The sequence below is a fragment of the Brassica napus genome, chromosome C5 (genome assembly GCF_020379485.1).
Source record: "Brassica napus cultivar Da-Ae chromosome C5, Da-Ae, whole genome shotgun sequence".
In the NCBI taxonomy this organism is placed as follows: domain Eukaryota; kingdom Viridiplantae; phylum Streptophyta; class Magnoliopsida; order Brassicales; family Brassicaceae; genus Brassica; species Brassica napus.
Window position 1 is genome coordinate 24,904,529 of NC_063448.1, and position 26,965 is coordinate 24,931,493.

At 35.4% G+C, this 26,965-nt stretch overlaps 4 protein-coding genes across 8 annotated transcripts; 3 read left to right on the forward strand and 1 right to left on the reverse strand.

Moving 5' to 3' along the window:
- The first annotated feature begins 9,102 nt into the window (after nucleotides 1-9,102).
- LOC106361644 (vacuolar protein sorting-associated protein 55 homolog) lies at nucleotides 9,103-11,011 on the forward strand. 4 transcript variants are annotated; one of them, XM_013801427.3, is made up of 5 exons: nucleotides 9,103-9,266; nucleotides 9,868-10,028; nucleotides 10,113-10,152; nucleotides 10,285-10,369; nucleotides 10,570-11,011. In XM_013801427.3, exons 2-5 carry the CDS (start codon nucleotides 9,930-9,932, stop codon nucleotides 10,766-10,768), a joined length of 423 nt encoding a protein of 140 aa, XP_013656881.1. In that variant the 5' UTR covers nucleotides 9,103-9,266; nucleotides 9,868-9,929; the 3' UTR covers nucleotides 10,769-11,011. The 4 variants fall into 4 exon arrangements, with proteins under 4 accessions (XP_013656881.1, XP_013656883.1, XP_013656882.1 ...); XM_013801429.3 differs by having other exon boundaries at nucleotides 9,111-9,266; nucleotides 9,907-10,028; XM_013801428.3 differs by having other exon boundaries at nucleotides 9,130-9,266; nucleotides 9,880-10,028.
- Nucleotides 11,012-11,098: 87 nt separating this feature from the next.
- Nucleotides 11,099-13,643, forward strand: LOC106361642 (pentatricopeptide repeat-containing protein At1g32415, mitochondrial). Of its 2 annotated transcripts, none has more exons than XM_013801422.3 (2): nucleotides 11,099-13,376; nucleotides 13,464-13,643. In XM_013801422.3, the coding sequence occupies exon 1, from the start codon at nucleotides 11,099-11,101 to the stop codon at nucleotides 13,346-13,348; it is 2,250 nt and encodes a 749-aa protein (XP_013656876.1). In that variant the 3' UTR covers nucleotides 13,349-13,376; nucleotides 13,464-13,643. The 2 variants fall into 2 exon arrangements, with proteins under 2 accessions (XP_013656876.1, XP_013656877.1); XM_013801423.3 differs by having other exon boundaries at nucleotides 11,099-13,351.
- On the reverse strand, nucleotides 13,596-17,865 carry LOC106361643 (protein NRT1/ PTR FAMILY 7.3). Its single transcript, XM_013801424.3, has 6 exons — nucleotides 17,702-17,865; nucleotides 17,042-17,156; nucleotides 15,438-15,655; nucleotides 14,773-15,347; nucleotides 14,197-14,698; nucleotides 13,596-14,119 (listed from the first exon to the last, which is right to left on the reverse strand). The coding sequence occupies exons 1-6, from the start codon at nucleotides 17,729-17,731 to the stop codon at nucleotides 13,700-13,702; spliced, it is 1,860 nt and encodes a 619-aa protein (XP_013656878.1). The 5' UTR covers nucleotides 17,732-17,865; the 3' UTR covers nucleotides 13,596-13,699.
- A 2,208-nt stretch (nucleotides 17,866-20,073) lies between these two features.
- On the forward strand, nucleotides 20,074-23,370 carry LOC106359158. The gene is made up of 4 exons (XM_013798899.2): nucleotides 20,074-21,844; nucleotides 21,915-22,437; nucleotides 22,510-22,609; nucleotides 22,678-23,370. The coding sequence occupies exons 1-4, from the start codon at nucleotides 20,074-20,076 to the stop codon at nucleotides 23,368-23,370; spliced, it is 3,087 nt and encodes a 1,028-aa protein (XP_013654353.2).
- Nucleotides 23,371-26,965: the final 3,595 nt, after the last annotated feature.

Here is a 26,965-nt window from a genome sequence, read left to right on the forward strand (position 1 = left end):
CGCTCGAAAGACTTTAAAAAAAGTTCTAATTCACTCTCTCTTGCATTCGTCCAATTCGTAATCCAACATTTCTTTGAACTTCGTTATGCCCACATATCGTTAGAAAAATGGTCACACTCTCTTTAATGCTTACATTTAATATTGGTTGTTAGCCATAAGTCGTTTGCAATTTCTCACACAGCGTGCAAAAAGCACCAAGGGGCATTCGTATTATCTGAAGACAAGCAACAATATCTTCTTCTAATCGATCTCATATATTTCTCCATCACAGACCACCATTAGTTTTAGTGGGTCATATTTGAAAATATAGATTGTAGTAACTTAACGATGGTTGAATTATTAACTTTTCAAACTGCTCATTTTCCAAATTCCATAACTCAATTTGATGCTCATAACTTATATTTTGACCATATGATCATAGCTGACCTATACGAAATGCCTGAATATTTATAAAAAAGAAGTAAGATTTAAATAAATACTTAAATGGATTATTTATTTGACCATATGACACAATAACTATTAAATCAAACTTTGAAACACAAGTTATAACTTAAAAATGAAATTGAAAAATAATTTATAATACTTAATGGATATTATAAAAACATAGAGTGAAACATAACATAATTGTTAATAATATACAACAAACAACACTAAATTAATCTTCATCTTCATATTCACTTTGCTGACTTTCATTTACATTTGACCCATATGAATGTTGCCTGACGTGCGACCTTCTTCATCTAGTGAATATCATTGTTGACCATTCGTAACTGTTTCTACTTCTTGTCTCACTGAAAATCTACGCTGAATATTTGGAGATGTGCCCCAGATATTTGAGGATGAACCCCATTATTGAGCATTTGGAGATGTACATTATTCTAGAATGTTTGACGATGAACTCCATTGCTGAGCATTTGGAGGTGTATCCCATTGTGGAACATTTGATATAGCTTGATGTTTTGAATATTTTTTAATGGATATAAATGTATGAGACAATCTGGAAATATGAATTTTAACTTACTTTTAACAAATTAAAATTTTCATAACTCATCGAAGAAGCAAAACAAAATGTACCTAGATTTATTAATTGTTTTAGTCGATATAAATGTATGAAACAACCTGAAAAATAGAAAAAAGTAAAAAACCAGTTAAACACAATATAAAAATTTATGTAAAATGAATTGTTTCTAAAAAAATTATCAGCAGAGAGGATTGTATGATTTGTGAAAGAAGAAAATGAAATAGTATGTGGTATTTATAGGCAAAAAAGAACATTTTTAAAAAAAGCAAAAATGGCATGCATTGTCTCAACCAACCTCTCTATTTTTTCATCTCAAACATGAAAATGAAATAGTATGTGGTATTTATAGGGAAAAAAACCCATTGTCTCAACCAACCTCTCTATTTTTTCATCTCAAACATGGCAAAATTTTAATCATACATTTTCTTCTTCGTGCAGTTGTCTTTATTTTTTATTGTTATTATTTGTTATGAACTTTATTTCTTGATTGGGTATTAACTGCAAAGCAATCTGCATATCAATATTTTCTGCATTTCTCCTATATTTGTCATGCCACTCATTCAAAGTCCAAGTCGAACAAGTGAAAATCAAGCATATCATGTGGAAAAAATGCAGATCAATCAGATCAAATAATATATTATAGCTATGAATGTTAAAAGCAGTTCAAAAAATTCAGATCACATATTTAAATAATAATCTACACCGAAAATTCAAAATATAGAATATAAGTACAATACATAAAAAACAAAATAATTTAACAAAAAATATTTTGAGTTACTCATACCATATCGGCAATATTATCTCTAATGTTTGTCTTATTTATCTCCATCAGTCATATTTGTTGTCTTCAATGTCACTTAGATCACTTTCGTAATCTTCGTTTCCAATATTTATTTACGTGAATGTTATAGGTAAAAACTATAAAATATACCATATATCTACATTTTTCTAGTTAAATATATTATATTTCATAATTAATAATATATATTGTTAAATACAATTAAAAGGATGGAAAAAAGGAGAAAAATCTCCACAACATAGCATATCACTAGACTTCTTTTTTTCAAATTATAAGTAAGTAATAATATTTATAGATGAAAATGAAATATTTTTGAAATTGATTTAATTTATAGAAAGTATCTATTGGTTAATGGGGAAGTGAGAGAACCATCCATCATCAAAAGTGGTGCGAGTAAAATTGCATGTAGATGAAGTGCTTTTTTGCAGAAAATGGCAAACGTTAGTATGTTTAAAATTTTTAAAAAAAACGTGAAAAACTTAAAATACAAAAAAAAAACTCATGTGCAGAACACATGTCATTGTAATGCTTCGCCATTCAAACAATATGAATGAAGATGCATATACAAAATATATTTAATGCAGATCTTTTATTTTGCAGAAAAGACATCATTTGTTTCTCAGAGTATGAATGGAATGGTACGAGAAAGACAAGACATAAGTTTGGGCAGATGAATTTTTTTTTCACTGCTATTCACCGGTTTTTTACGATTAAAAATCAGTTCATTTCAAAAAATAATAAAATATATATGATATGCTAGCAGTTCAAATATACATAATCATGATCATTACTATATCTACCTATTTGGCGTTTGAATGGATGAGCAGATCAAACACATGACAACTGCTACTGTTTTTTGCATAGTATACTACCATTCACGTTTTTAAAAAAAAATTTAAGCAATAGACACGACATATGCATAAAAACTGTTATTTTTTGTCCTTTCTGCCAAAAAGCAGATCTCATGCATGGCATTTTATCCCTCTAGTTTTGAAGCTGTTCACATATTAATTCTTTTTTCTAACAAATTAATGATTTTCTATAAATTAAATTAATTCAAAAATATTTAATTATTTTCTATAAATAATAGTACTTGCACTACACTCACAGACAATCACACAATGTACTTTCACAAATCTTAAAAACCTTCAGGTCCTCTAGGTAATTTTTTTGTCTGAACTGATATTTTTTTTTTTGAAAAATCTTATAAACATTTAGAAGTTATATATACTAATGCATGTAATGGTTATTGCAGCGATCATTGGAGACTCTTTCATTACCAATAACATTGGGTTCATTTATTGAACTATTATTAGGAAAATGTTTACTTCTTTTTATGTTAAAAAAGTTTACTTCTTTTTACTAATATTTATATAATATAGACTAATAATTGTAAAATATAGCAGATTTAATTCAAGATCTTTATATATTTAGTATATTTTATAGTTTTACCTATAGTACATTCATGTAAATATATATTAACTAAAAGTAGAAAATGTGTAACATATTATTTCATACATTGTAAAAACAAGAGTATATATTTTCAAAATTTTTATTTTAGTACAAAAAGATTAATATAATTAGTGTAAAACATAACTAAGAGTAAATTCATGAGATCATTACATAAAAAAACACATTTTGACTTTTGTTTACACAATACGACGCATATGACATGTAAAACACTTTCTGTGTGTGAACGCAAGAATTTAAGACAAAAATATCCTTGTAGTAACTAAAAGAGATGAACAAATATTGGAAACCAAAAAGAGACAGAATGGGATGGGCCCGTGAAGATGTGTAGTGAGGATAGTTAGTTCATAAGTTTTTGAGCTTTAAATTCAACCATAAGATTTTTTTAAAGCCAAAGAACCAATGGCCATAATTTGCCACTATTTATATTTATTCCCAACATATTTACTTTACCATTGTTTAATAGTTTTAGTATATAAATATACATATATGTATATAAAATAAATTTTAGTTTTTTTCTCTATAGTTTAAGATTCATATGTATATTGATATTTTAAAATTGAAAAAATCAATTTTGTGGATAAACTGTTATGGATAACGTGACTGTGGTTGGAAATATAAGATAAGCAAGAAGACATGTGGAGAGAGAAGCTGTGGATAGATGATATGCACATAGATGTGTTGTGGATAGAGATATATAGATATTTTGGTTATGAACAGAAAAATTGTGGACAGAAAAATTGAAACTTGCTTAAATATTACTTTTAGATTAAAATCTAAAAATCAGTTTATGTGATATAGTTAAAATTGTTAAAATGGCTTACCTATTAATTTAAATATGACTGCTTATATTTAAATATTTTTTATTGATCAAAATATAAATAATTTGAGTTATGAAAAAATAAATTATATTTATGAATAAATGTGATATGACATGTAAGTAATGGATGGAAAAACCGTGGACAGAAGAGTTGTGGACATTAGAGTTATGGACAAGCAAATTGTGGACACATCTCTCTCTCACATACATTTTGTCAAACATCTTATATGCGTTTTTGTTATTATCTGTATGCTTTCCACCTTGGACTCCGATTAAGCCATTTTCAAACTAAAATCAAGAATTTTTAAAAATCACATGCTCAGCAACAATGGGTTGACTAATGTATATTTGTATAACCAAAATCATGAGGTTGAGCTTGAGATCTCAGATTCGTAAACCTACGGTTGAGACAATCGGGAGTCAAGGTGTAGCACAGAGCCATGGTGATCGGTGACATGCTCTCTCGTCTTGAAGTCTACTTTGAGCCATCTACAATTTACAAGAGAAGCGGAGTCGCGATCTTTGGGGTCGGTTCTGTACGGGATGACTGATGGTGGAGTTTAATCTTCACTTCTTCATATTGTGATTTTCTATCGTCGTCAAAAAAGATTCTGTTAGTTTCGTCAAAAAAGTTTTGAAATAAAATGGAAACCACAAATCTAGTTTTTCAAAGTTGCTAATTAAGATGACTGTAACACATGGAAATTTATATATTTAAGATTGTTACATGTGTTAAATATCCCATAATTAAAAATATATATACTAAGATATAAAAATAAATTTAGTTAAAAAATAGTAACTATAAATATTATTTTATTTTAATTTTCAATTTTTAAATCCTAAACAAAATATAATTGCAAAATATTGTGATATGTGTTAAAACTAAAATATATGATGATTAAAAATATATATACTAAGATAAAAAAAATGAATTTTGAAAAAGTGATTTTAAAAATTATTTTAAATTATAACAATAGAAGCATGTTATGCAAGAGGATTGTTGAATGCTGATTCAGAATGGAAATAAGCTATGGATGAAGCATAAAAATTTGCATATCTTTTCCAGATTTGCCATCTTTTTGTAACATTGTTAATTTACTGTGAATTATTTTGTCCTATTATTCTATGGGAGCATTGTTTGCATCACTTAGCTGAAGACATATCCAATAAAAAGATAGACATTCAACTTCATGGACCAAAAATTCATTGATGAAGAGCTACAAATTTATACAATTTTAGAAATAGAGAGGATTCTAACATAAAATGATAAATCACTGACTGATTTTGAAGACATGCCAAAGGCATAAAAAAATGTATGAAGCTGTTAGTGACTCAATTACTATATGAAAGGAATTTTTTTTTCTTCAATGGACGAGGAGGACAGGAAAAACATATGTGTATAAGACAATCATTTCAAGGTTAAGATCAGAAGGAAAAATTGTGCTACCATTGACATCATCTGGAATTACAACTATACTTTTACTTAATGTAGAACATCACATTGGCGTTTCGAGATTCCGATAGATCTTCATCAAGAAAGTATGTGCAATATTAGTCGTTGTACCATGCTTTTTGAATTACTAAAAAAAAAAAACAAATCTCACCATTTGGGATGAAGCACCTATGTGCCATTAATTTGCATTTGAAGCTCTTGATAAGACTCTTCGAGATGTACTCTTTGTGGCAGATCCAAATGCAACAACAAAACCCTTTGGAGGGAAAGCAATACTTTTTGATGGTGATTTTAGACAAATTCTGCTAGACATACAACAAGGCACGAGGTAACAAACTATTATGGCAACAATCAACCGTTTATATTTATGGAATTACTGCTCTATATTCACTCTTGAGAAAAATATGAGGTTGCATCAAGCTCGCAAAGATTTTTGTAAATGGCTATTAGGTATCAGTGACGGCACAACACTTACACCAGCAAAATACAAAACCTCGAATGAATTAATCAGCATAATTGAGATAGACAACAAACTGCTCTAGCAAACCAATGCAGATCATGTTGTATGCATTACAAAGTCTACATATCAAGATTTTCAAATTCATTTTAAAGACAAGAATTATCTCATCGAAAGAGCAATATTTACTCCAAAAAATGAAATGGTGGCGAAATGAATAATTATATGTTAACTTGCTTAGACAGTGAGCAAAAGAAATCTTTGAGTTTTGATACTATCAGTGACCACAAGAAAGAAGTGGCAAATCAACATATTCTATATATCCCACATATCTCTTAAATAAGTTGAAAATTTCAGAGATTCCCAAATCACAAATTTAATCTCAAAATAGGTGTTCCAGTCATGCTACTAAGAAATTTAAATCAACGAGAAGGACTTTTGCAATGGAACAAAGTTACTAATAACTCGCCTACCCAACATATGCAAGATGACCTTTCAAACTAAAAAGGCGCCAATTCCCTAAATGAGCTTGTTATGCAATGACTATAAACAAGAATCAAGGTAAAAGCTTAAACAAAGTTGGTCTATATATTCTAAGTCCACTCTTCTCTCACGGACAATTGTACGTCGCACTATCAAAAGTCACTACAACTGCAGGGCTCCAGATTCTTAAAGTAGGCACAAAACATAACAACAATAGTATTCTACAAAATATTGTATAACAAGAAGTAATATATAATATATAGGACAAGAGGTTAAAGTCACACCGTTGATACTAAAGTAAACAAATTTGATGTTCATCTAGAAATATATTTGATATTTAGCTAACTATCAATAATACATATTGATTGGTGTCGTGTAACATTAATATTTTGAGTTTTGTTGTTTTAATTTGTCTTAAACAACATAAACAATATGGAGAGTCTACAATTATATATGTTTCAATTAACTACAACTAATATTATTTTGAAAAATAATTCAAAGTGAAGTATTTTATAAAAAAATAATAGAATGCTATTTTAAAAACCATGATTACTGAAATAGAAATACTAATCAAAATTTATGTAAGAAAACATATTATTATTACTAAAATAATTTTTACACCCTTATATACTGAAAAATCCAAAGCCTAATTTGAAAAAAGAACATTTCATTCTCTTTTTATGTTTCGTGAAATTAAAATACCAAACAAAATCCGGGTCCATATCTAGTGATTTTTATAAAAGTGAGAGGTAGCTCTGAGGGAAGAATTAACTGAATTACTTTTAGAGTTGACAGAATTGAAATAATAATAATTTTGTCAAATGGGTTGTCAGAGCATCAACAACGCGGACTCTTAACCCGGTTGCTTAGTGTTTTTAGGTTAAAAAAAAAGAAAATTGTGTAACTAAAGAAGAAGCGCTGCTTAATTAAGGTTCACAAGAAGTGTTGCTTATGTAACACGTGTCAGACATTCACAGTTCTTCCTCTCTCTCGACGAAATCGTCCGATGCTCTCTCTCTTTTCTCGATCACACGTCTCGAAGCCGGAAACTTCCGACGGAGTTGTGTCGCGACCTGCTCGGACCTCGTTTCAGGCTGTCTCTGACTGCCTTCGGACTTCTCTTACGTCTCTCGTCGCCAGATCCTCTTTTCTCGTCACTGCATAAACCCTAGCTTTGTGGATTCAATTCGTTATCATGGATCAACAGGCAGAACCAGTTAGTTACGTATGCGGAGGTAACCATCTTCTTCCTCTCATCGAAAAATTTGAATCGGAACTTAATAATACCATTTGTATCGCATTGTTAAAGATGGTAGCTTTGTGATTTTGAAAGGTTTAAACTTGTTCTTCTTATCATAAGAGAAGAGATGATTTGTCAACACATGCCTCTTTTGAGTACGTTTCTGTATTGTTTTGAGGAGGAGCTCTGCTTATCAAGCTTATCCCAAGCAGCCTCAGACATTACACAAGTTCTGAATGATTTAGTTTGCTAAACTTGTTTTTCTGAATTGGTAGATTGTGGACAAGAGAACACTTTGAAGTCTGGGGATGTGATCCAGTGCAGAGTGTGCGGCTACCGTATTCTCTACAAGAAGCGCACCCGTAGAGGTGAGAGAGACTCACTTACCTCGATAAATCCTTCTTTGAATCTCTTTTGGTCTTGTTCTTATGTTAGACTCTGATTGCATGATTTTGTTTGAAACACAAATGTGATAGGGATCAAGTTTTTAAATTAACACTCTCTACCAAATTATTGTGGTCGTTTATTCTCTTGCAATAGGTCATTCAACAACCATCCAGTGTCTGGTACATTATCAGGTAGTGAACCTGCGGAAGCTCTTATTAGAAGAAAAGTGTGGACGAAATGGCCTGAGGACAACAACTTTTATGAAGCAGCAATTACACAATACAATGCAGTTGAGGTATGATTTCCTATGGGCTGCTGAGACTTTTACGTCGAGAGACTGATCAACTTGGTCTTGTTCAAGCCATTATTGTTGATTGGTCTTGTTCGAACTCAGGATTGGTCTTGTTCAAGCCGTTATTGTTGCTGGTACTAGGAGCTTTTGCTATTATTGGTCTTGTTCAAGCTCATGATCAACAAGGTCTCCACTTCTTATCTTAATGTTTTGTGTCTTGAAATACTTCTACTCTTTATGATTCATGTCTCTTGTCATGACTACGATGGTCTTACTTGTATTCTTGTGAACTCTTGTAGAGTGTGTTTGAAATGTTTTGTGTCTGAATGTTTAATTTTTTTTAAAGAACTTCTAAATAAGATACTTGCATTGGAGGACAAAAATTTAGAAGTTTTTTAAATTAAATGCTTAACACTCATTTATTACTAAAAAAAATGATTAAAAACCCCATTAGGAGTGCTAGGGTTAATGGTTCTCTCGCTGAGACACAAATCCAGATTGAGCTCATCTCGAGTTCCCCAGGAATTTGGTTAGGTCAGAAGAAACCGGACTAAATAAAATATCTTCAAACCGTTTCGGGTTTGGTTTTTACCGGAGAAGTCCAGTTGATTGAGTAAATCGCTAGGACACGTGGATACCGTTTAATAGCGGGTTTATCATGATCACAAATGCACTCAATTACAGCTGATACAAGCTCCGATATTACAAAAGTCGAATTGCTTCTTTTTTTTTCCTCTTAAAAGAAAAATTAGCAGGCAATGTCTGAGAATTCTGATAATTGAAGAGAAAACAGTCGGGTTCGTGAAAAATATTTGATCGTCTGGCGTAAATCTAACCTTGTTCGGTATGATTTTCTGCTCTAAATTCTTCTAAATTTTGTTTGACTTTAGCTTCTTTTTTTTTTTATAAACTTGAGATTCGTTTTGAAACACTGTCATGATCGAAATTGATTGTGGTGATTAGGGTTGGATACAGTAATATCCGATTAAATTTTTTGTAGAATTTATTGCATAGAATCGAGCATGGTAAGTGTTTGGTAATGCTTTTGTAGAAATCAAGTTTCTTTGAGTTTTCTGGAGATTAAAATTTATGTACTTTTGTTAGTTAGTGATTAGGGAAGTAACACAACCAGAACCTTGTCTAGGAGCGGGTTTGAAGAGCAGAGAAGGTGCTGGTGGAATGAATTGATAAAAAACTTTCCAATTGAGTTTTATGTTGAATTTGATAGGTGAAATAAAAAAAGAGTGATGATAAGTTTGATACCTCTTGCCACTGAAGAAACCACACAACGATACTTTCGTGGAGCTCTTTTGTTGTGTTTCTTTTTTGTTAAAACGAAGATTGACTCCATGAATAGTAAAATTAAAAAAAAAAAGAGAGCTTATGTTGTCATTAGAAACTGAGAACGTTCACACTCTTTCTCTCTCTGACTATTTTCCCTTTAGATTTTCTCTTAGCATTCAGCTTTTCTTGTGGAAGGATAGAAAAGGTTGAGAAGAGACTTGTGATGGCAGACATACCTAGACACCTGCGTGCTTGTTTGGATATGGGGAAAATAGCTTTCTTAGCTATCCTTGTTTCTGGAGGAATCGTCTTGCAAATTCTGGTATCTCATAAACTTAGTTACAACTTTAATTCAAATCATATTCGTGTTTAAACCCCTTTTTTTGTTTTCTTATTTTGGGTCCAGGCTTGTGCTCTGTATAATAACTGGTGGCCAATGCTAAGTGGTGAGTTGTTTCCCTTTCCCTCCAAATATTATTTTTTCGGTGAATATAACTTGTCTGGCTTGATCTTCAACTGTTAGTTGGACTGAAAACTGCATTGTATATCGTGGTGATGGATCGAATTTTGCTTTGCAGTGATAATGTATGTGCTTCTCCCAATGCCTTTGCTCTTCTTCGCTGGATCGGACAGTACATCTCTCTTCAATGAATCAGACAATAGGTACATACATTTTATATATATAGACTGTTTGTTATCTCTCTTCAATGAATCAGACAATAGGTACATACATTTTATATATAGACTGTTTGTTATTCATCTCAAGTAAGTTCCTTTTTAAATGCAACCAAAGGCTTTGTTAATTGCATTTAAGAAAATAGAGATGTTCAAAACTAGCTTAACATATTTTTTTTGTTATTCAGCTGGATAAATGCAGCCAAGTTCATGACTGGTGCATCAGCAGTTGGAAGCATCGCCATACCTGTGATTCTAAAACACGCTGGACTCATCGGTTGGGGAGCATTAGCCTTTGATCTCTCTTCCTACGTTGTCTTCATTGTTGCTATTCTGAGTTACATTTGCGTAGGAGATGACAGTGACAACTACTACAGCTACATATAAAAGTGACATACAAAGTCATCATCATTATTTTCTCAAGCTCTCTGCTCTTTTACCGCCTTACCGACGGTTCAAAAAGGAGAACCTCTTGTTGAGAGGGATCACTCAGTTGTATGTATGATTGAATGAATGAATGACTTGCATGGCTGTTGTAAGTTGAAAACTTTATATGTTTTTGTTTGGTTTTGGTGTATAGAAAGAAAATATTTCATTTTTTTTCCTTATTTATACATACATTATTTAAAAGGGTGTCCAATAAAAAAAACATACATTGTTTAAAAGTTGTCTCAATGGAATTTACAGAAGCTTAGTTTAGGATCATTTTTGTCTGAAATGCGAGCTCTCTGTGTCAAGAAAGTTTACTCCTTTCTCTCGGAACTATCTTTAGCTTCTTCAACTCACTGTCGCCGATACCTTGGCAATGCAACATCGAATCACGGAAACCATCATCGAGGTTTCTCTAATGAAGAAGCTCTCATCCTTCGAGGTCTCGTGCATGCACGCTACCTGCTCGACAAAATTCCTCAGAGAGGAAGCATCAGCCGTGTCAGGTACTGGACTTCGCTTCTTACCAAGTTCGCGAAAGCTGGATACTTGCACGAAGCAAGGGTTCTGTTCGAAGTCATGCCGGAGAGGAACATCGTCACTTGCAACGCGATGCTGACGAGTTATGTCAAACGCAGGAAGCTCAGCGAGGCTTGGACGTTGTTCCGGGAGATGCCCAAGGACGTTGTTTCCTGGACTGTGATGCTTACCGCGCTTTGTGATGAAGGAAGGATCGATGATGCAGTCGAGTTGTTCGATGAAATGCCTGAGAGAAACGTGGTTTCTTGGAACACATTGGTCTCTGGTCTGATCAAGAATGGGGACATGGAGAAGGCGAAACAGGTGTTCGATGCTATGCCTAGCAGAGATATTGTGTCGTGGAACGCTATGATTAAAGGGTATATCGAGAACGATGGATGGGAAGAAGCGAAGCTCTTGTTTGAGAGTATGGGTGAGAGGAATGTGGTTACTTGGACGAGCATGGTTTCTGGTTATTGCCGATACAGAGATGTTCATGAAGCTTATAGATTGTTCTGTGAAATGCCTGAGAGGAATGTCGTTTCTTGGACTGCTATGATCGGTGGGCTTGTTTGGAATGAGTTCTATAGAGAAGCATTGCTGCTTTTTCTTGAAATGAACAAGGATCTTGATCCGAACGATGAGACTCTTATCTCTCTTGCTTATGCTTGTGGTGGTCTTGGTGTTGGATTTCACCGTCTTGGCCAGCAATTGCACGCACAAGTTATATCAAACGGTTGGGAAAGTGAGGATCAAGATGGAAGGTTGGCGAAAAGTCTTGTTCATATGTACGCATCATCTGGTTTGATCGGTTCAGCTCAATCTCTGCTCAATGAAAGCTTTGATTTACAGTCTTGTAACATTGTGATCAATGGTTATTTAAGAATAGGGGATTTGGAACGAGCTCAGACTCTGTTCGAGCAAGTCGAGTGCTTACATGACAAAGTATCTTGGACATCGATGATCAACGGGTATCTGGATGCTGGCGATGTGTCGAGAGCCTTTGATCTTTTTCATGAACTTCACGATAAGGACGGGGTTACATGGACGGTTATGGTCTCAGGTCTTGTCCGAAACGAGCTTTTTGCAGAAGCTGCGTCTCTGTTGTCGGATATGATGAGACATGGTCTGAAACCGTTGAACTCGACTTACTCTGTTCTTCTTAGTTCCGCGGGTGCCACTTCGAATCTCGATCAAGGGAAGCATTTACACTGCGTGATCGCAAAGACAACGGCTTGCTATGATCCTGATCTCATTCTTCAGAACTCTCTTGTTTCGATGTACGCAAAATGTGGAGCCATAGACGATGCTTATGAGATATTCTCAAAGATGGTCCGGAAAGATACAGTTTCATGGAACTCCATGATCATGGGGCTATCGCATCACGGCCTAGCAGATAAAGCTTTAAGCCTGTTCAAAGAGATGCTTGATTTAGAGATGAAACCGAACTCTGTGACGTTTCTCGCAGTTCTCTCAGCTTGTAGCCACTGTGGACTTATCACAAGAGGTTTAGAATTATTCAAAGCAATGAAGGAAACCTATTCGATCCAGCCGGGGATCGAGCATTACATTTCGATGATAGACCTATTAGGCAGAGCAGGGAAACTCAGAGAAGCAGAGGAGTTCATCTCAACTCTGCCTTTCACTCCAGACCATACTGTCTACGGCGCATTGCTAGGGTTATGCGGGTTCAACTGGAGAGACAGAGATGCGGAAGGCGTAGCGAAACGGGCTGCGATGAGGCTGCTGGAGCTGGACCCGGTTAATGCGCCGGGACACGTGGCCCTGTGCAACGTGTATGCTGGTTTAGGGAAGCATGAGATGGAGAAGGAGATGAGGAAAGAGATGGGTTATAAAGGTGTGAAGAAGACGCCAGGATGTAGTTGGATTGTGGTTAATGGAAAATCAAATGTGTTTCTCTCTGGTGATAAATCTGCTCAGATGAGTTTGCCAATCTTTTGTAGTAATGGAATGCTTGAAGACGGACAAGAGAAAGTGTTGACTCTCTGCCATTGCTGAGATGTGAATCACATATGTTTCTCTACTTGTAGTATTTAACTAACTATTTTCTTATAGCAGTTTTCTCATTGAAGAGTTGAGTTTTAATCGAATATAATGGTTTCTTACCTTTTAGGAGAAGGAAGGACAATACAGAGACTGGCTCTTTTACCAAAGGTGAAACTCTTACAGGTACACTGAACCATGATGATCAATTGATGTCATGGAGGATCTTGGTCTTACTCATCTTGTAACTTTATTGGTAAAGAAAGACAATGGATTTAGTTTTTTTATTTATCAATCAGTTTGCATGTTACATCACCGGAAAACCAAACCAAACCAAAAAAAATTGAAAACCGAACACACATTTTGTTAGACTTTGGAATCCTTGAGTCGCTCCTCGTAGTCGTCACTGTCGGTGTCACTTACATCATCACTCAACATGTCTTGCATCTCATGTTTCGCTTCTAGTTTTATACATTTGTACCACCTTGCACATGCAATGTACACCACCAGGTCAATGCTGGTCAAGGCAGCCAGGAGGAAATAGAATCTGTCCAAGTGACCTTTGTTGAGGTTCCTTGGAATCCAACCAGGCATGTGATCCACTGTAGAGATCTTCACCACCATTGTCACCAGCAAGCTACTCACAAAGTTCCCCATCGACATTGACATCATACATAGAGCACTCCCAAAGCTCTTCAGTCCATCAGGTGTCTGTGCGTTGAAGAACTCGAGCTGACCCACGTACATGAACACTTCTGATGCTCCAATGAGTGAGTATTGTGGAACCTGTAATGAGGACAAAGATTGTTAAGACTCAGAGCTTCCTATTGATTTAACGACAGAACTGGGTTGTGTTCTTGTACCTGCCAGAAGATGCTTAATGAGCTTGAGCCATCACAGTGAGTGCAACTCTTGTCTGCATATTTAAGCCTAAAGCATTCCACAACTCCAGCTGCAACCATAGCTAAGATAGCAATCACAAGTCCAATACCCATCCTGTGAAGCTCTGTGATTCCCTTTGTTCCATCCTTGTTCTTGAATCTGGTGGCTAGTGGCTCTAGAACTCTGCGGTAAATGAATATGAACAAAGCGACGCTGAGGATGTCGAAGCTGGACATACTTGCGGGTGGGATTTTGAAATCAGAGACAGTTGTCTTCATCGCTGCGCCTTGCTCCACAAAGAGAGATGCCATCTGGGTGAAGACAACCGAGTAGATTATAGTGCAGAGCCAAATCGGCATCAGTCTAAGTATACACTTGACTTCCTCAACTTGTGTGACCGGACAAAGCCTCCATGGGTTCACTCCCCCTTGTTTCTTGTCATCAAGATCTCTTGCTGTGATGTAAGCTGCTCTGTCCAAGAACCTACAAGTTGGAACATAAACATGTTAAGAACAAAACTTCATGTCATTCAAGTACTACAACTTTTAGCGACTTACTTGAACTCATCAGTATGCATTATTCTCCTTCCTGTGTTGTTTACTGAATCATTTTTCTCTTGTCTGTCTTCGTCGTACATCTCCTCTCTCCCTCTTGACGGTGCCTCCACCGATGATTTCTTCGTTGCAGCGACCAAAACTTGGCAAAACCTCGAAAGAGGGTTCCCCGTTGGCTTGAAATGTCGGTATCTCGGTGTTCCAACGAGGAAAAGAATCAAAGCCAAGATGGCAGAGCCAGTGGACGCCCAGAACCCGAGTGCCCACATCCCCTCATCCTCAAAATATCCCAAGATGGTGTTGGAGAAGAGCGAACCGAGGTTCAAGGCGAGGTAGAAGTAGCTGAAGAAGGCTATCTTTGAGTACCCTTCTTTAGGATGCTCCTCATCGAACTGATCAGCTCCAAACGTTGCTATGTTCGGTTGGTAACCGCCATTCCCCAAAGCGATCAAGTAGATAGAAAGGTAGAACATTGTGATCTCCATTGTTGAATGTGTACTGCAAGGCGTGACTTCGTTCCCGCAACCTCTTGGTTTGATCAAGAACATGTATGACGATAGCGATAGCGATGAAAGTCCCTGTTTTTTTTTTTCAGATTCAAAGTGTTAGTAATCAGGGTTTTACACTTTCGTCAAGATACTTGTGTTCGTATTATAAGATTCACTTACGATGACAAAAATGACTTGGAAGATAGCACAAGTCTTGTAGCGACCCCAGTATGAATCGCTGAGAAACGCTCCGACCAATGAGAAGATGTAAACAGTTCCTGTCCATTTGCTAACGTTGTTCGCTGCGTCTGCGTTGTTCTGCTGCAACACGCGCGTTAGGAACAGCACCAAGTTCACTCCAACTCCAAAGAATGCCAGTGTGGCCAACCCCTGGTTCACTGTTAAACCGGTTTAATTAACAAAATTGATTTAGTAAGTTAACCAAAATTACTTGTTTGGGATAATGTTACCCCCACGCGCGTTATTGATATGAAAGGAACCGGAATTAATGAATGAATGGAAATGATTGTGAATAATTGAGAAACTATGTTACGTGTGTCGTCAAGATGATGTTAACATTTATTTGGTTGGATAGTATCTCATGACTACTCTACAATAATTGTACCTTCTAACGAATTTAAATTTTTATTTCATAATGAAATTATTTGAATAATTAAGATTTAGCAAATCAGTTGAATTACACATGCCAATAACAAATCAGTACCCAATAATCTTATGATATATTTTTTAATTAAAACTATTAGGTGGAGTCCATTAACTTAATCAAACCAGAAAAACAAGACCAACTTTCACAAATCTTAAAATGATTTTTTTGTTTGTTTTTATAGAAATGTGCTTTGGATTTTCTTTTTGTACAGAGAAATCTTGAGTTGGTGCCCAAAACTATTTTTAAATATAAATTAATAATATCATCATAAGATCAAAATTGAAAAATGTTATGAGACAGAGTTTTTTCTTTCCAAATAAAATGTGAAGAAAAGCACGTCGGAAAAGCTGGCGAGATGGGTGATTACGTGTAAGGCAACGTAATTCCACCACTTACACATGCTTTCATTGCACTTATATTAATGTGTGTGTGTGTATATATATATATATATATGTTTCATATATTATTAGTTTCATTTCTGTGATTGGTTATAAGTATTAAACCATCTTTTAAGAATCTATCACCATATATAGAATCACTTACAACTCTGTAAGTTTTCAATTTCAGTTATTTTGAATAAACAACTTCCATCATATTCTTACTGTTTTACATCAATTTTCTTTTTCAGAAATGATTCCACGTTTAAAATTTTAAGCTAGATATTTATGCATATGTCATGTGATGGGGTTTTAACCACAGCATGCAGGCTACGTTCGAACACATGGATATGTCTTGACACGTTCACGTAAAATTCGAAGTTAATTTTAATGATTTTTGTTGTTGGTTCTAATACTGTCACTTTCCTAGTTACTGATAACTTATTGCCTCAGATATAAGTATGCATATCAATCAATCTACAAACTTTTAGATATACATCATATCGTAATCTATTACACAAACACATATATGTAAACATGTTTCTGTATACAAATTATGTATTAGTAAGATGAGTCCAAAAAAAAAAAGACGAAGACATGATGAAAATATTTATGGACCCTAATAAATATACCTAGGTGAGGACCATCCCTTTGTATGTGGTATCTTTAAGGAAAGGACGTGGAGAATAGAAAAATTTAGAATCAAATGTTTTAGTTTCGATTTGAGAAGAGAGACATACCAAGAATGATGATGCCAGCAACCCATTGGCCCGAGTTGGAACGAATAGAGGGACGACCATAGTAATCCACAGTTCCATCTCTCGTTTCTTCTCCTTCTCCTTTCTTCTTCATCATCTGCATTTTCATTTATACACACACATCAAGTTATTAATAGACATATACATCAAGATTTCTATATATTTTTCAACTCTTTAGTAGTGTCTACTATCTACCACCTTTTTGTCCTCTTGATATGGAGAAGATTCACAAGTTCGATCAATAGTTATTGTATTTCCACTAAAAACGTTTTTGTTTTAATTTCATTTTGAATCTATGATTTGACGTGATTATTATAGAATCACAATTCTGCATGCCACGTATTCTCGTTTCGTATACACACAATTTTCAAGATTCTTTGGATTTATTCTCGACTTTAAGTTGCAGCACAAAAAAAGAGAACTGTTACACAAGAAGATTAGCTATAACAAAGGCAATATTGTTAAACTTAATTAAATGGATTAAAACAAAAACTGAAGAAAAACATGAGGAAGTTGAGCTGAAAAAAAAATCCTTTTGTAGTCACATATGTAAATTAAGAAACAACAACCTTAATCGCATTAAAAGAATCTTATAAGGAAGAATCTTATAACTAAAGAGAGAAGCTTAAAAGAGTTACTTACGTCTTTGTTATAAATCTCTAGGCAAGACATTTTTGATGATATTTATGCGACTTATGTAAGAGAATAATAACGAAATATATTTTAGTTCTGGTGTGTGGTTTAAGTGATATGAGAGAATTATAAGAAATGACGAGAGAAGGAGGAAGACGAAGAAAGCAAGTTCGAGCTTGGATGTTTTAGAGAAGAGTGAGATTGAGAATAAAAAGAAGTTTGGAAGATGATTTGAACGGTCCTGATTTACGTGGGACAGTCACATGCCCAATACCTATTTTAAATTTATATTGCCCTATGAAATAATACACTCATAAGTCATAAACACGATGAAAAGGCTCAAAAGCATAGTTTCATTATTTGAAAAAAATATTTGCATTTTCTCCCGATTGTTTTATTTTGTGGCTGAAAGGATCATCTCGTGCTTTTGAAGCTTTAAACCGAGTTTGAGATAGAGGTCAGATCCCAGGCTAAATAAAAATATTATAATATAAACCTTAAAAGTCTTTTTCAACTAGACAGTTAAACTTTTTTTAATAGAGATAAATATAATATTTTGTCAATAATATATATAGTTAATAATTTAGAACGGACAAAACCATAAGATTTGCTATTAGTGAAAAAACTGAGGCACGGCATTAGATTAAAGAAGTAGGTATGGTTTGGAAATTTTGAAGGTTTAGTTAAAGGTACGATTTTTTTTTTTGACAAAGAGCATTTAAAGGTATGTTATTTATGAAGTTATATCATATATTGTATATATGTTGAGTTTTCCTTTGTGGTTATATCCAGAGCCGTGCGAGAAGTTTTTGATGCCCTAAACCAAATAAAATATTATGTTTCATAAAGTGTTTTTTTCATAAAATAATACAATCAACAATTAAATTCTTTTATAAATAACCTTTTGATAGAAATTTTTCACTTTTTATTATAGTTTTATGTTTAATTTATAAATATGAAAATGCAATATACAATACGCTTTTATACACATAGTTTTATTCTAAATTTGTATAATAAAACTTAATTAATAAATCAAATAAATAATAAAAGGTAAAAGAAACATATAAAATGAAGAAAACATACTTATTATGACAAAAGAAAAGAAGATGATCATAATGATAAATTTTTAAAAATAAATAAAAAGATATAATTATAATTAATTGGTTATAATTAACATCTAAATTGTAGGTGTAAACAGTAAGGAAATAAAATATTGATAGTGATTTACTATATACGATACTGAAGCTGAGGAACAATCAATAACATTTAATTTATGGATATATACATGCCTTACAAATCTTTCAAAAAAATTTGATGCCATAAGCGAATGTTTCTTTTCTTTACACTGAGGCACGACACTGGTTATATCTAATTAAAGATAATTAACCACACTAGTAAAAAAAACTCAAATAGCAACGAAGTTGCTACGGTACAATCGTAGCTAGCAATAGAAAAGTTACGGATTTGCTACGTTTTAGCTACGAAAACATAAACGTAGCAAATCGTAGCAAAATCGTAGCTAATTTTCTACGAATGTGCTACGTACAAAAATCGTAGCTAGTGGTTGCTACGATTTTGCTACTAAAAATAACGTAGCAATTTACTACGTTTCACTAACGTGTCATTTCGTGTTTAACCTAGCTACGAATTGTTTCGATTCTATCGTAAGTTTAGTTTTAATTTATTTTAAAAAAGAAAACGTAGCTACGGTTACCAAAATCGTAGCAAATTCGTAGCAACCCACCGAAAGAAACGTCCCATCATCCATCGTGCGCAAGTGTCGGGAGAAAAATACAAAACGTAATAAGCCACGAGACCTTTTCGTAGCAAAGATCGTGGTTTTTTTCTGAATGCAACGTCCCCTCGGTCCGACAATGTGCAGGCAAAATAATTCAAGATATTTTGACCAAGCTACGAAAAATTTTCGTAGCATTTTTCGTAGCATTTCGTGGCAGATTTCGTAGCAAGGTGTTTTATATAAAAACAACCAAGCACTCCACTCTCATAACAACGAGTGAGATATGAAACATAAAACGCTTTCTTTCAAATGTGTTGGTGTTGAAATCGTGAGTACAATGTCTGATTATTTTTATTCGAGAGAGTGGATGGATCGACACTTTGATCCGGTCAATAATTGTGTTTCTCGTGAGTTTAAGGAAGGTGTTGATTTTTTTATCGCATTTGCTTCCAATCAAACTTCTTTTATTGAGGGGAAAACCATGTTATGTCCTTGTGCAAGATGTCAAAATCGAAAACAACGGGACTCGAGAACCGTATCTCGCCATCTTTACCGAGTCGGGTTCAAAAGTAATTATTATTTATGGTCAAGCCATGGAGAAAATTACTATGACGTTGGCGAATCATCCACGGGAGGTCAATTTATGGGAGAAGGCACACTGCATACGGAAGAAGAACCATACCAGGAAAACTATCCGAATGTTATGGAAGGAGTATTGGAGGATGTGATGGAAGCACCCAATGAAGAGCAATATGGAGATGGCGTGTTTCAAGCATTCGAAGCCGCTAATGAACCATTATACGAAGGATGTGTAGAAGGTATTTCTCAGTTATACTTGGCGTCACGTTTAATGAAAGTAAAAATCGATCATAATTTACCGGAGTCGTGTTTGGATGAGATATCACAAACGTTTAGAGATGTTCTGCCACAACCAAACAAAGCTCCTGAATCATATTATGAGATGAAAAAGTTGACAAAGGCGCTTGGTCTTCCTGTTCTGAAGATTGATGTTTGTGAAGATAACTGCATGTTATTTTGGAAGGAAGATAAAGATTTGGTGGTGTGTCGATTTTGCGGGAAAGATAGATATCACCAGAACCATGGAAAGGGGAAAAAGCGGCCCAAACAAAGAATGTTTTACATGCCTATTACGGAGAGGTTGAAGCGACTGTACCAACTTGAAGAAACTGCAGCACAAATGCGATGGCACGCAGAACATGAGTCGCCCGAAGGAGAAATGCATCACCCTTCTGATGGAGCAGCTTGGAAGCATTTTAACAAGGTATATCCTGATTTCACTGAAGAAAGTCGGAATATATATCTAGGCTTAGCAACAGATGGATTTAACCCAGTTGGTATGAGTGGTGAAGCACATTCGGTATGGCCAGTAATTGTTACTCCGTATAACTTACCTCTTGGGATGTGTATGAAAAGAGAATATTTCTTTTTATCCGTCCTAGTTCCCGGGCCAAGACATCCAAAGAAGAGCATTGATATATATCTGCAGCCGCTAATTGAAGAATTGCAAAGTTTATGGAGTCACGGGGCAGAAACATACGATATCTCGAGAAAGGAAACATTCACGATGCGAGCCGCATTAATGTGGACAATTAATGACTTTCCTGCTTATGGCATGATGTCAGGTTGGATGACTCATGGTCGTTTAGCTTTTCCATATTGTCTCGATGATACAAAGTCATTTTGGTTGAAACACGGAAGGAAGCATAGCTGGTTTGATTGTCATCGAATGTTTCTACCTAAAGAGCATCCTTACAGGAGAAATGTTCAAGCGTTTCGAAAGGGGAAGACAATAAGTGATGATCCTCCACCATGGTTGACGGGAGAAGAAATTCGCTATGAAAGAATCAACAACATCGTTGGGCTGAAGAAAACGGTTGAATGTGGAGGTAACGGACACGAGAAACCTGGAAGTAACATCGAAGGCTACGGAAAAGATCATAATTGGGTGAAGAAGAGTATCTTTTGGGAATTACCGTATTGGGAAAACCTTCTTCTTCGCCACAACGTTGACTTCATGCACGTTGAGAAGAATTTCTTTGATAATCTTATCAACACGGTGCTTAATGTTCCTGGGAAGACTAAAGATAATGCAAAGTCGAGGATGGATCTACCTGATTTGTGCAGAAGGCAAGAGTTACATATCAAAGATGATGGAAAGATGCCGGTCCCGATATTTCGGTTGTCAAAGGAAGAAAAAAAAGAATTCTTGCGATGGTTGAAGGAAGATATAAAATTTCCAGATGGGTATGCTTCAAAGTTTAGTAGATGTATAGACGAGACGAATTCGAAGCTTTCAGGCCTAAAAAGTCATGATTGCCATGTCATCATGCAACGGCTTCTCCCATTTGCGTTTAAGGAGTTACTTCCAAAAAATGTCCGCATCGCAATTTCAGGTTAGTTTTTTTTTTTAATATTATAAGTTTTACTATTATTGCCTGCACTAACTCAAAATATTTTGTGTAGAAATCGCACTCTTCTTTCGGGATATCTCTGCAAAAGTACTAAAAGAAGAAGATGTCGCCATTTTAAAAGAAAACATTGCGGTGAAGCTTTGTAATTTGGAAAAGATTTTCCCACCTTCGTTTTTTGATGTTATGGAGCATCTCGTTATGCATTTGCCAGATGAAGCTGCTCTAGGTGGTCCAGTGCAATATAGATGGATGTATCCTTTCGAGAGATACATGTACCATCTGAAGAAAAAGGTTAGAAATAAGGCACATATTGCAGGTTCCATTATTTCCCAATGTCTTACCGAGGAGATTTCTAGAGCTTCTGCACATCACTTTGGAAATCCAGAAGTGCCTGCTACCGTTTTGCAACCTGGAGATATTCGTTTTACATATCATGATCCAGATGTGCCAAATATGTTTTACCATGAAAGTCGAGTTAGTGAAAAAATGGAGCAGAGGCATCTAACCGATGATGACTATAATGTGTTACAAACGTTTTTGATGCTCATTTGTCCTGCATTTGAGCCCTACGAAAGGTATTTTCACTATTTTTTATATGTTACATTACAATGTTTTTATAAAATCATATTATAACCACTACGTAACAGGATGTTTGAGGAGTTTATGATGGACAACAACCCAAATATATGTGGTGATGATCTACAAATAGCAAAAGACAACCACTATGCGGAATGGGTGAAAAACTATGTAAGTACGTTTTGATATAATTTGATTTTGTTATGTGAATGTATCATTAACATAATTTTAATTAATAGGTTAACGAAGCGAGTAAGATATATCAGTTTCCATTGTGGATGTTGGATTTCGTACAAGGCCCGAAACAAAATTATAAAGCCTGGCCGATATATTTTTCGCGAGGATACTGCTTCCACACACATAGCCATGGCCAAGATAAAAGAACCCAACATTATGGTGTCCAAGTCCGGGGTACGACAGACACTGACTATTACGGCTTGATTGAGGAGATAATGATGGTTGAGTATTCTGGTTCTGTTGGGCTTAAATCCATGGTTTTTAAATGTAAGTGGTTTGATACAATTGTGGGTCGGGGGATTCGAAAACATAAATCGGGAATCGTTGATGTGTCTCCGCGCTGGCAGTACGAGAAATACGATCCATTTATCTTATCTGGTAATTGTGATCAAGTTTGTTTCATTCCTTATCCGCGGGTTCGAGGCACATCAGCAAACGATTGGTGGGCATGTACGAAAGTTGTGCCTAGAGGGGTTCGAGAAACATCTGAAGATGCTCTTACTGCGCTACAAGATGATACACACGACCAAGTTGTTGCACCAAGTGAAATGTTACGATTTGAAACTTATGTTGTGGAAGATGATTCAGATTATGATTCTACGCCGGTTGTTCCACCCAATGACGAATATGTTTCTGAAGATGAGTTAGAACCGGCATGTACCGATTCTGATTCAGGGTCTGATTCAAGTTCTTAGTGTTTTATTATGATTGTATAATATCATTAAGTTCTTAATGTTTTGTAAGATATATGAATGTATAATATAATTAAGTTCTTAAAGATTTGTAAAATATATGAATGTATAATATAAGTTTTTAGTGTTTTGTAAGATATATGAATGTGCAATATAAACCCTATTTAATCTTAATATCTTTTCCGGAAAACACTAAACTCTATCTATAAACTCTAATTTTTCTCATTAAAATATTAACTTTATCTAAACCTTTTATATAAAACCTAATTATTTTCTAATCAAAATCTAAACCCTATTTATATACCTAATTAAACCTATATTTTTTTATCAAAACGTAAACCTTACCTATAAACCCTATCTAAACCCTAATTAACCCCTAAATTTCTAAACCTTCGATTCCCTCCAAATCCCTCTAAACTTCTAAACCCAAAATTAATTCCCTCTAAAATTCTAAACCCAAATTCAATTCCCTCTAAAAATTTAAGCCCAAACCCATTTTCTATACTTAGACAAAATATCCCTAATTTCCTAAAGACAAACCTTTCTTCTCTCTCCCGTGTCTCGACTCTTCGAGCTCTCATCTCTCTCGATCTCTCTAATCCCTCGATCTCATCTCTCTCTTGATCTCTCTAATCCCTCGATCTCTCTTATAGCTCTCTCGTTCTCTCTCAATCTCTCGTCTTCCATGCCTAATTCCTCCGCAAACGTATCCAACGACCGTCGTCGTTCTCGCCCTCCAGGCTTGAATCTTGAAGGTAAGGTCTCGATTTCTTTGTTTATTGATTAGGGTTTCGATTTAGGATTCTCTTTTGGTTTTGATTAGGGTTTTGATTTGGGTTTCAAATTAGGGTTTAGGTTTGGGATTCACTTTCAATTTGGGTTGCGGTTTCAGTTAGAGTTTGTATTTCAATTTCGGGTTTCAAATTAGGGTTACGATTTAGGTTTCAAATAAGGGTTTCGATTTGGGTTTAGGTTGGGTTTCAAATAAGGGTTTCGATTTAGGATTCGCTTTCAATTTGTTCTGCGGTTTAAATTTGGGTTTCTATTTGGGTTTTGAATTGGGTTTCATTTTGGGGTTTGGTGTTGCTGTTGATTTCGAGTAGGTTTTGATTTAGTGTTTTCTTTTCGGTTACAAGTTAGGCTTTTCAGTTTTTCAATCTTAACGCTTCTTCTGTTTCTCTTTCTGCAGATGTAAGAAACGTGAGACCGCAAATGAGAGCCGCTTCAATGCCTCCTGGTAGGACTCCTGCTTCTTCTCAACCAACAAGACCTCCTGGAGTGGTCGGCTCTTCAACTTCATCTGCGGCTCCTCCTCCTCCTCCTCCTCCAACCTATGCGACGAGAACAGAAGAGGCGCTGCTACGTGCTCCAACCCGAATTAATCAGCCACACCTCCATCCTGATAAGATCAATGGAGCATTGTGGTAAGTAAATGGGTGTTGTTACAAATCTCGTGTTATGTAATATGTACCGTGAGCTTAACCTTTAAGTATCAATTTTTACAAGCGATTAAGTCTTTATTATTTGAACAGACAAGACACTACTTTCGGTTAAGGTTTTTGTATTGTCTTTGCAGGATCGGAGTTGATCCTGAAGTCCATGAGTTTATAAGAGCAACATGGCAGGGAAACTTCTGGGGGCCGTGGCAAAGCTGGTTAAAGGTTCCAGTGGAGAAGAGAACAAGTTGGTGGCACTCTTTCATTGTAAGTGATCGTGAACTTCTATTCCCAATTCTCATTTTCATTATTAATTACTCAATTCTCATTTTCATTATTAATTACTCAATGTCTTTGCTATTCTAATTACTTCTCTTTTTTTTGTAGCAACAATACTACTAAGAAGACCAATTTCATGATGAAATCTACTACAAATGGAAGCTTCAGACTCAAGTGACTATCTGCGGACGCATCAGCCAGAAAAGACAAAAGAACAAGCAACCAAGTTACATCAGCGCTACTGACTGGGAAACAATCCTTGCGAATTGGTCCACAGCTGAAGCAAAAGCCAAGAGCCAATCAGCAGCTGAATCTCGTTGTGCTGCTCCTCCAGGGCTGAAGATGCACGTCCATGGTGCAGGACCACGCACCTTCGCAAATATTGCGTATAACATGGTCAGCTTACCATCTCTCATTCCCATTTCTATTTAATTCCTTCCTTTAACTGCTAATTATCTAACTTTCTCTTCTTCCCTTTGTTGTAGGTTGTTGAGGAAGGTCTGGAGGGACCAGTTTCATATCCCGACCTTGTGAGGAAGACTCACTGCCGCAAAGATGGGACCTTCCTTGACGAACGAGCAGAGGCACTGGTTCTGGAGGTTGAGCAAGCGGTTGAAGAGATGCTACAAGATGGATCTCCTCTTGGAGATAGCCAAACTGACTCAACGGCTGCCACAAGCACTTCAAAGCGCCTTGTCCTAAACGAAGAATACATCAAGGTAATAATCTCTTCTGCTCATTGTCTTAGTATTGTTCTCTGTATATTCAAAGCGCCTTCTGCCGTATATTTATGACTGATTGTTCTTGTGTCTGTATATTGAAAGCTAATTGTCTTGTGTTTGTAATTTTCAGCGTGGACAGACACGCAGGGGCACCATCTATGGTCTTGGCAATCTTCAGTACAAGAACAAGTGTCCTTCTGAGTGTGTCCCTGCTGCACTCAAGCGAGGCATAAACATGGAGATGCGGGTTTCTGGCCTGGAGACTCTCACACAGGAAATCAAGTCTGATGTTAATGCTTTGAAGACTGACTTCAATGAAGGCACAGCTCAAACTCAGTCAACTCTCAACATGATTCTGCAACTTCTTCAGCCTCAAGCTTCTGCTGCGCAAGCAAGTCAGTCTCAGCATCACTCTCCCTCTCATTCTGCAGCTCCAACTCACGGTCAAGCTCAACCTGAAGGTCACGGTCAAGCTCCAACTCCACCTCACGATCAGCCTCAAGCTCCAGGTGATGCACAACCTCAACATCTCATCACCACTACCAATTTGGCTTTAGATAGGTGGTGTAATGAACTTGGATTGTAGGTGTAGATGTGGCAGTTTATGTATTATGGTTTCTTGTTTTGAACCTTTTGAATGTTTGAATGTTTGAATGTTTTGTGGATCTTTTGAACTTTGTTAAGCTAATGTAATATATTCCCTTTCTGTTCTTGCTTCTTCTTTATATTGTTCAGAACCAAAACCAAATAGGAAAATCGGACCAAAAGGAAACAAATGAAAACTTTGTTTCCATTTTATTTCGTTGCAATATGCGATGATGCTACGAATATTAACATAGCAAAACGTAGCAAGATGCTACGAATAATAACGTAGCAAAACGTAGCAACTTGCCACGTTTCTTTTTGTAGCAAAACGTAGCAAGATGCTACGAATAATAACGTAGCAAAACGTAGCAACTTGCCACGTTTCTTTTCGTAGCAAAGTCGTATCAATTTGCTACGATTTTGCTACGATACAAAATGGCTACGATCGTATAGCTACGAAAACAGAAACGTGGCTTTTCGTAGCAAAATCTCCATATAGCTACGAAAATTCCCCTATAGCCACGATTATATGTCGTTGCTATTTCAGTTTTTTTTTACTAGTGCCATGGTCTATAT

What these genes read in the sequence shown, in the direction of transcription:
- LOC106361644 (XM_013801427.3), top strand. Translation starts at nt 9,930, where the DNA reads ATGGCAGACATACCTAGACACCTGCGTGCTTGTTTGGATATGGGGAAA. An exon ending in GAATCGTCTTGCAAATTCTG is followed by an intron (nt 10,029 to 10,112) that starts GTATCTCATAAA and finishes TTTTGGGTCCAG; the next exon opens with GCTTGTGCTCTGTATAATAA. An exon ending in CTGGTGGCCAATGCTAAGTG is followed by an intron (nt 10,153 to 10,284) that starts GTGAGTTGTTTC and finishes TTTGCTTTGCAG; the next exon opens with TGATAATGTATGTGCTTCTC.
- LOC106361642 (XM_013801422.3), top strand. Translation starts at nt 11,099, where the DNA reads ATGCGAGCTCTCTGTGTCAAGAAAGTTTACTCCTTTCTCTCGGAACTA.
- LOC106361643 (XM_013801424.3), bottom strand. Translation starts at nt 17,731, where the DNA reads ATGTCTTGCCTAGAGATTTATAACAAAGAC. An exon ending in TAGAGATTTATAACAAAGAC is followed by an intron (nt 17,157 to 17,701) that starts GTAAGTAACTCT and finishes ATGAAAATGCAG; the next exon opens with ATGATGAAGAAGAAAGGAGA. An exon ending in ATGCATACTGATGAGTTCAA is followed by an intron (nt 14,699 to 14,772) that starts GTAAGTCGCTAA and finishes TCCAACTTGTAG; the next exon opens with GTTCTTGGACAGAGCAGCTT.
- LOC106359158 (XM_013798899.2), top strand. Translation starts at nt 20,074, where the DNA reads ATGGGAGAAGGCACACTGCATACGGAAGAAGAACCATACCAGGAAAAC. An exon ending in TGTCCGCATCGCAATTTCAG is followed by an intron (nt 21,845 to 21,914) that starts GTTAGTTTTTTT and finishes TATTTTGTGTAG; the next exon opens with AAATCGCACTCTTCTTTCGG. An exon ending in GCATTTGAGCCCTACGAAAG is followed by an intron (nt 22,438 to 22,509) that starts GTATTTTCACTA and finishes ACTACGTAACAG; the next exon opens with GATGTTTGAGGAGTTTATGA.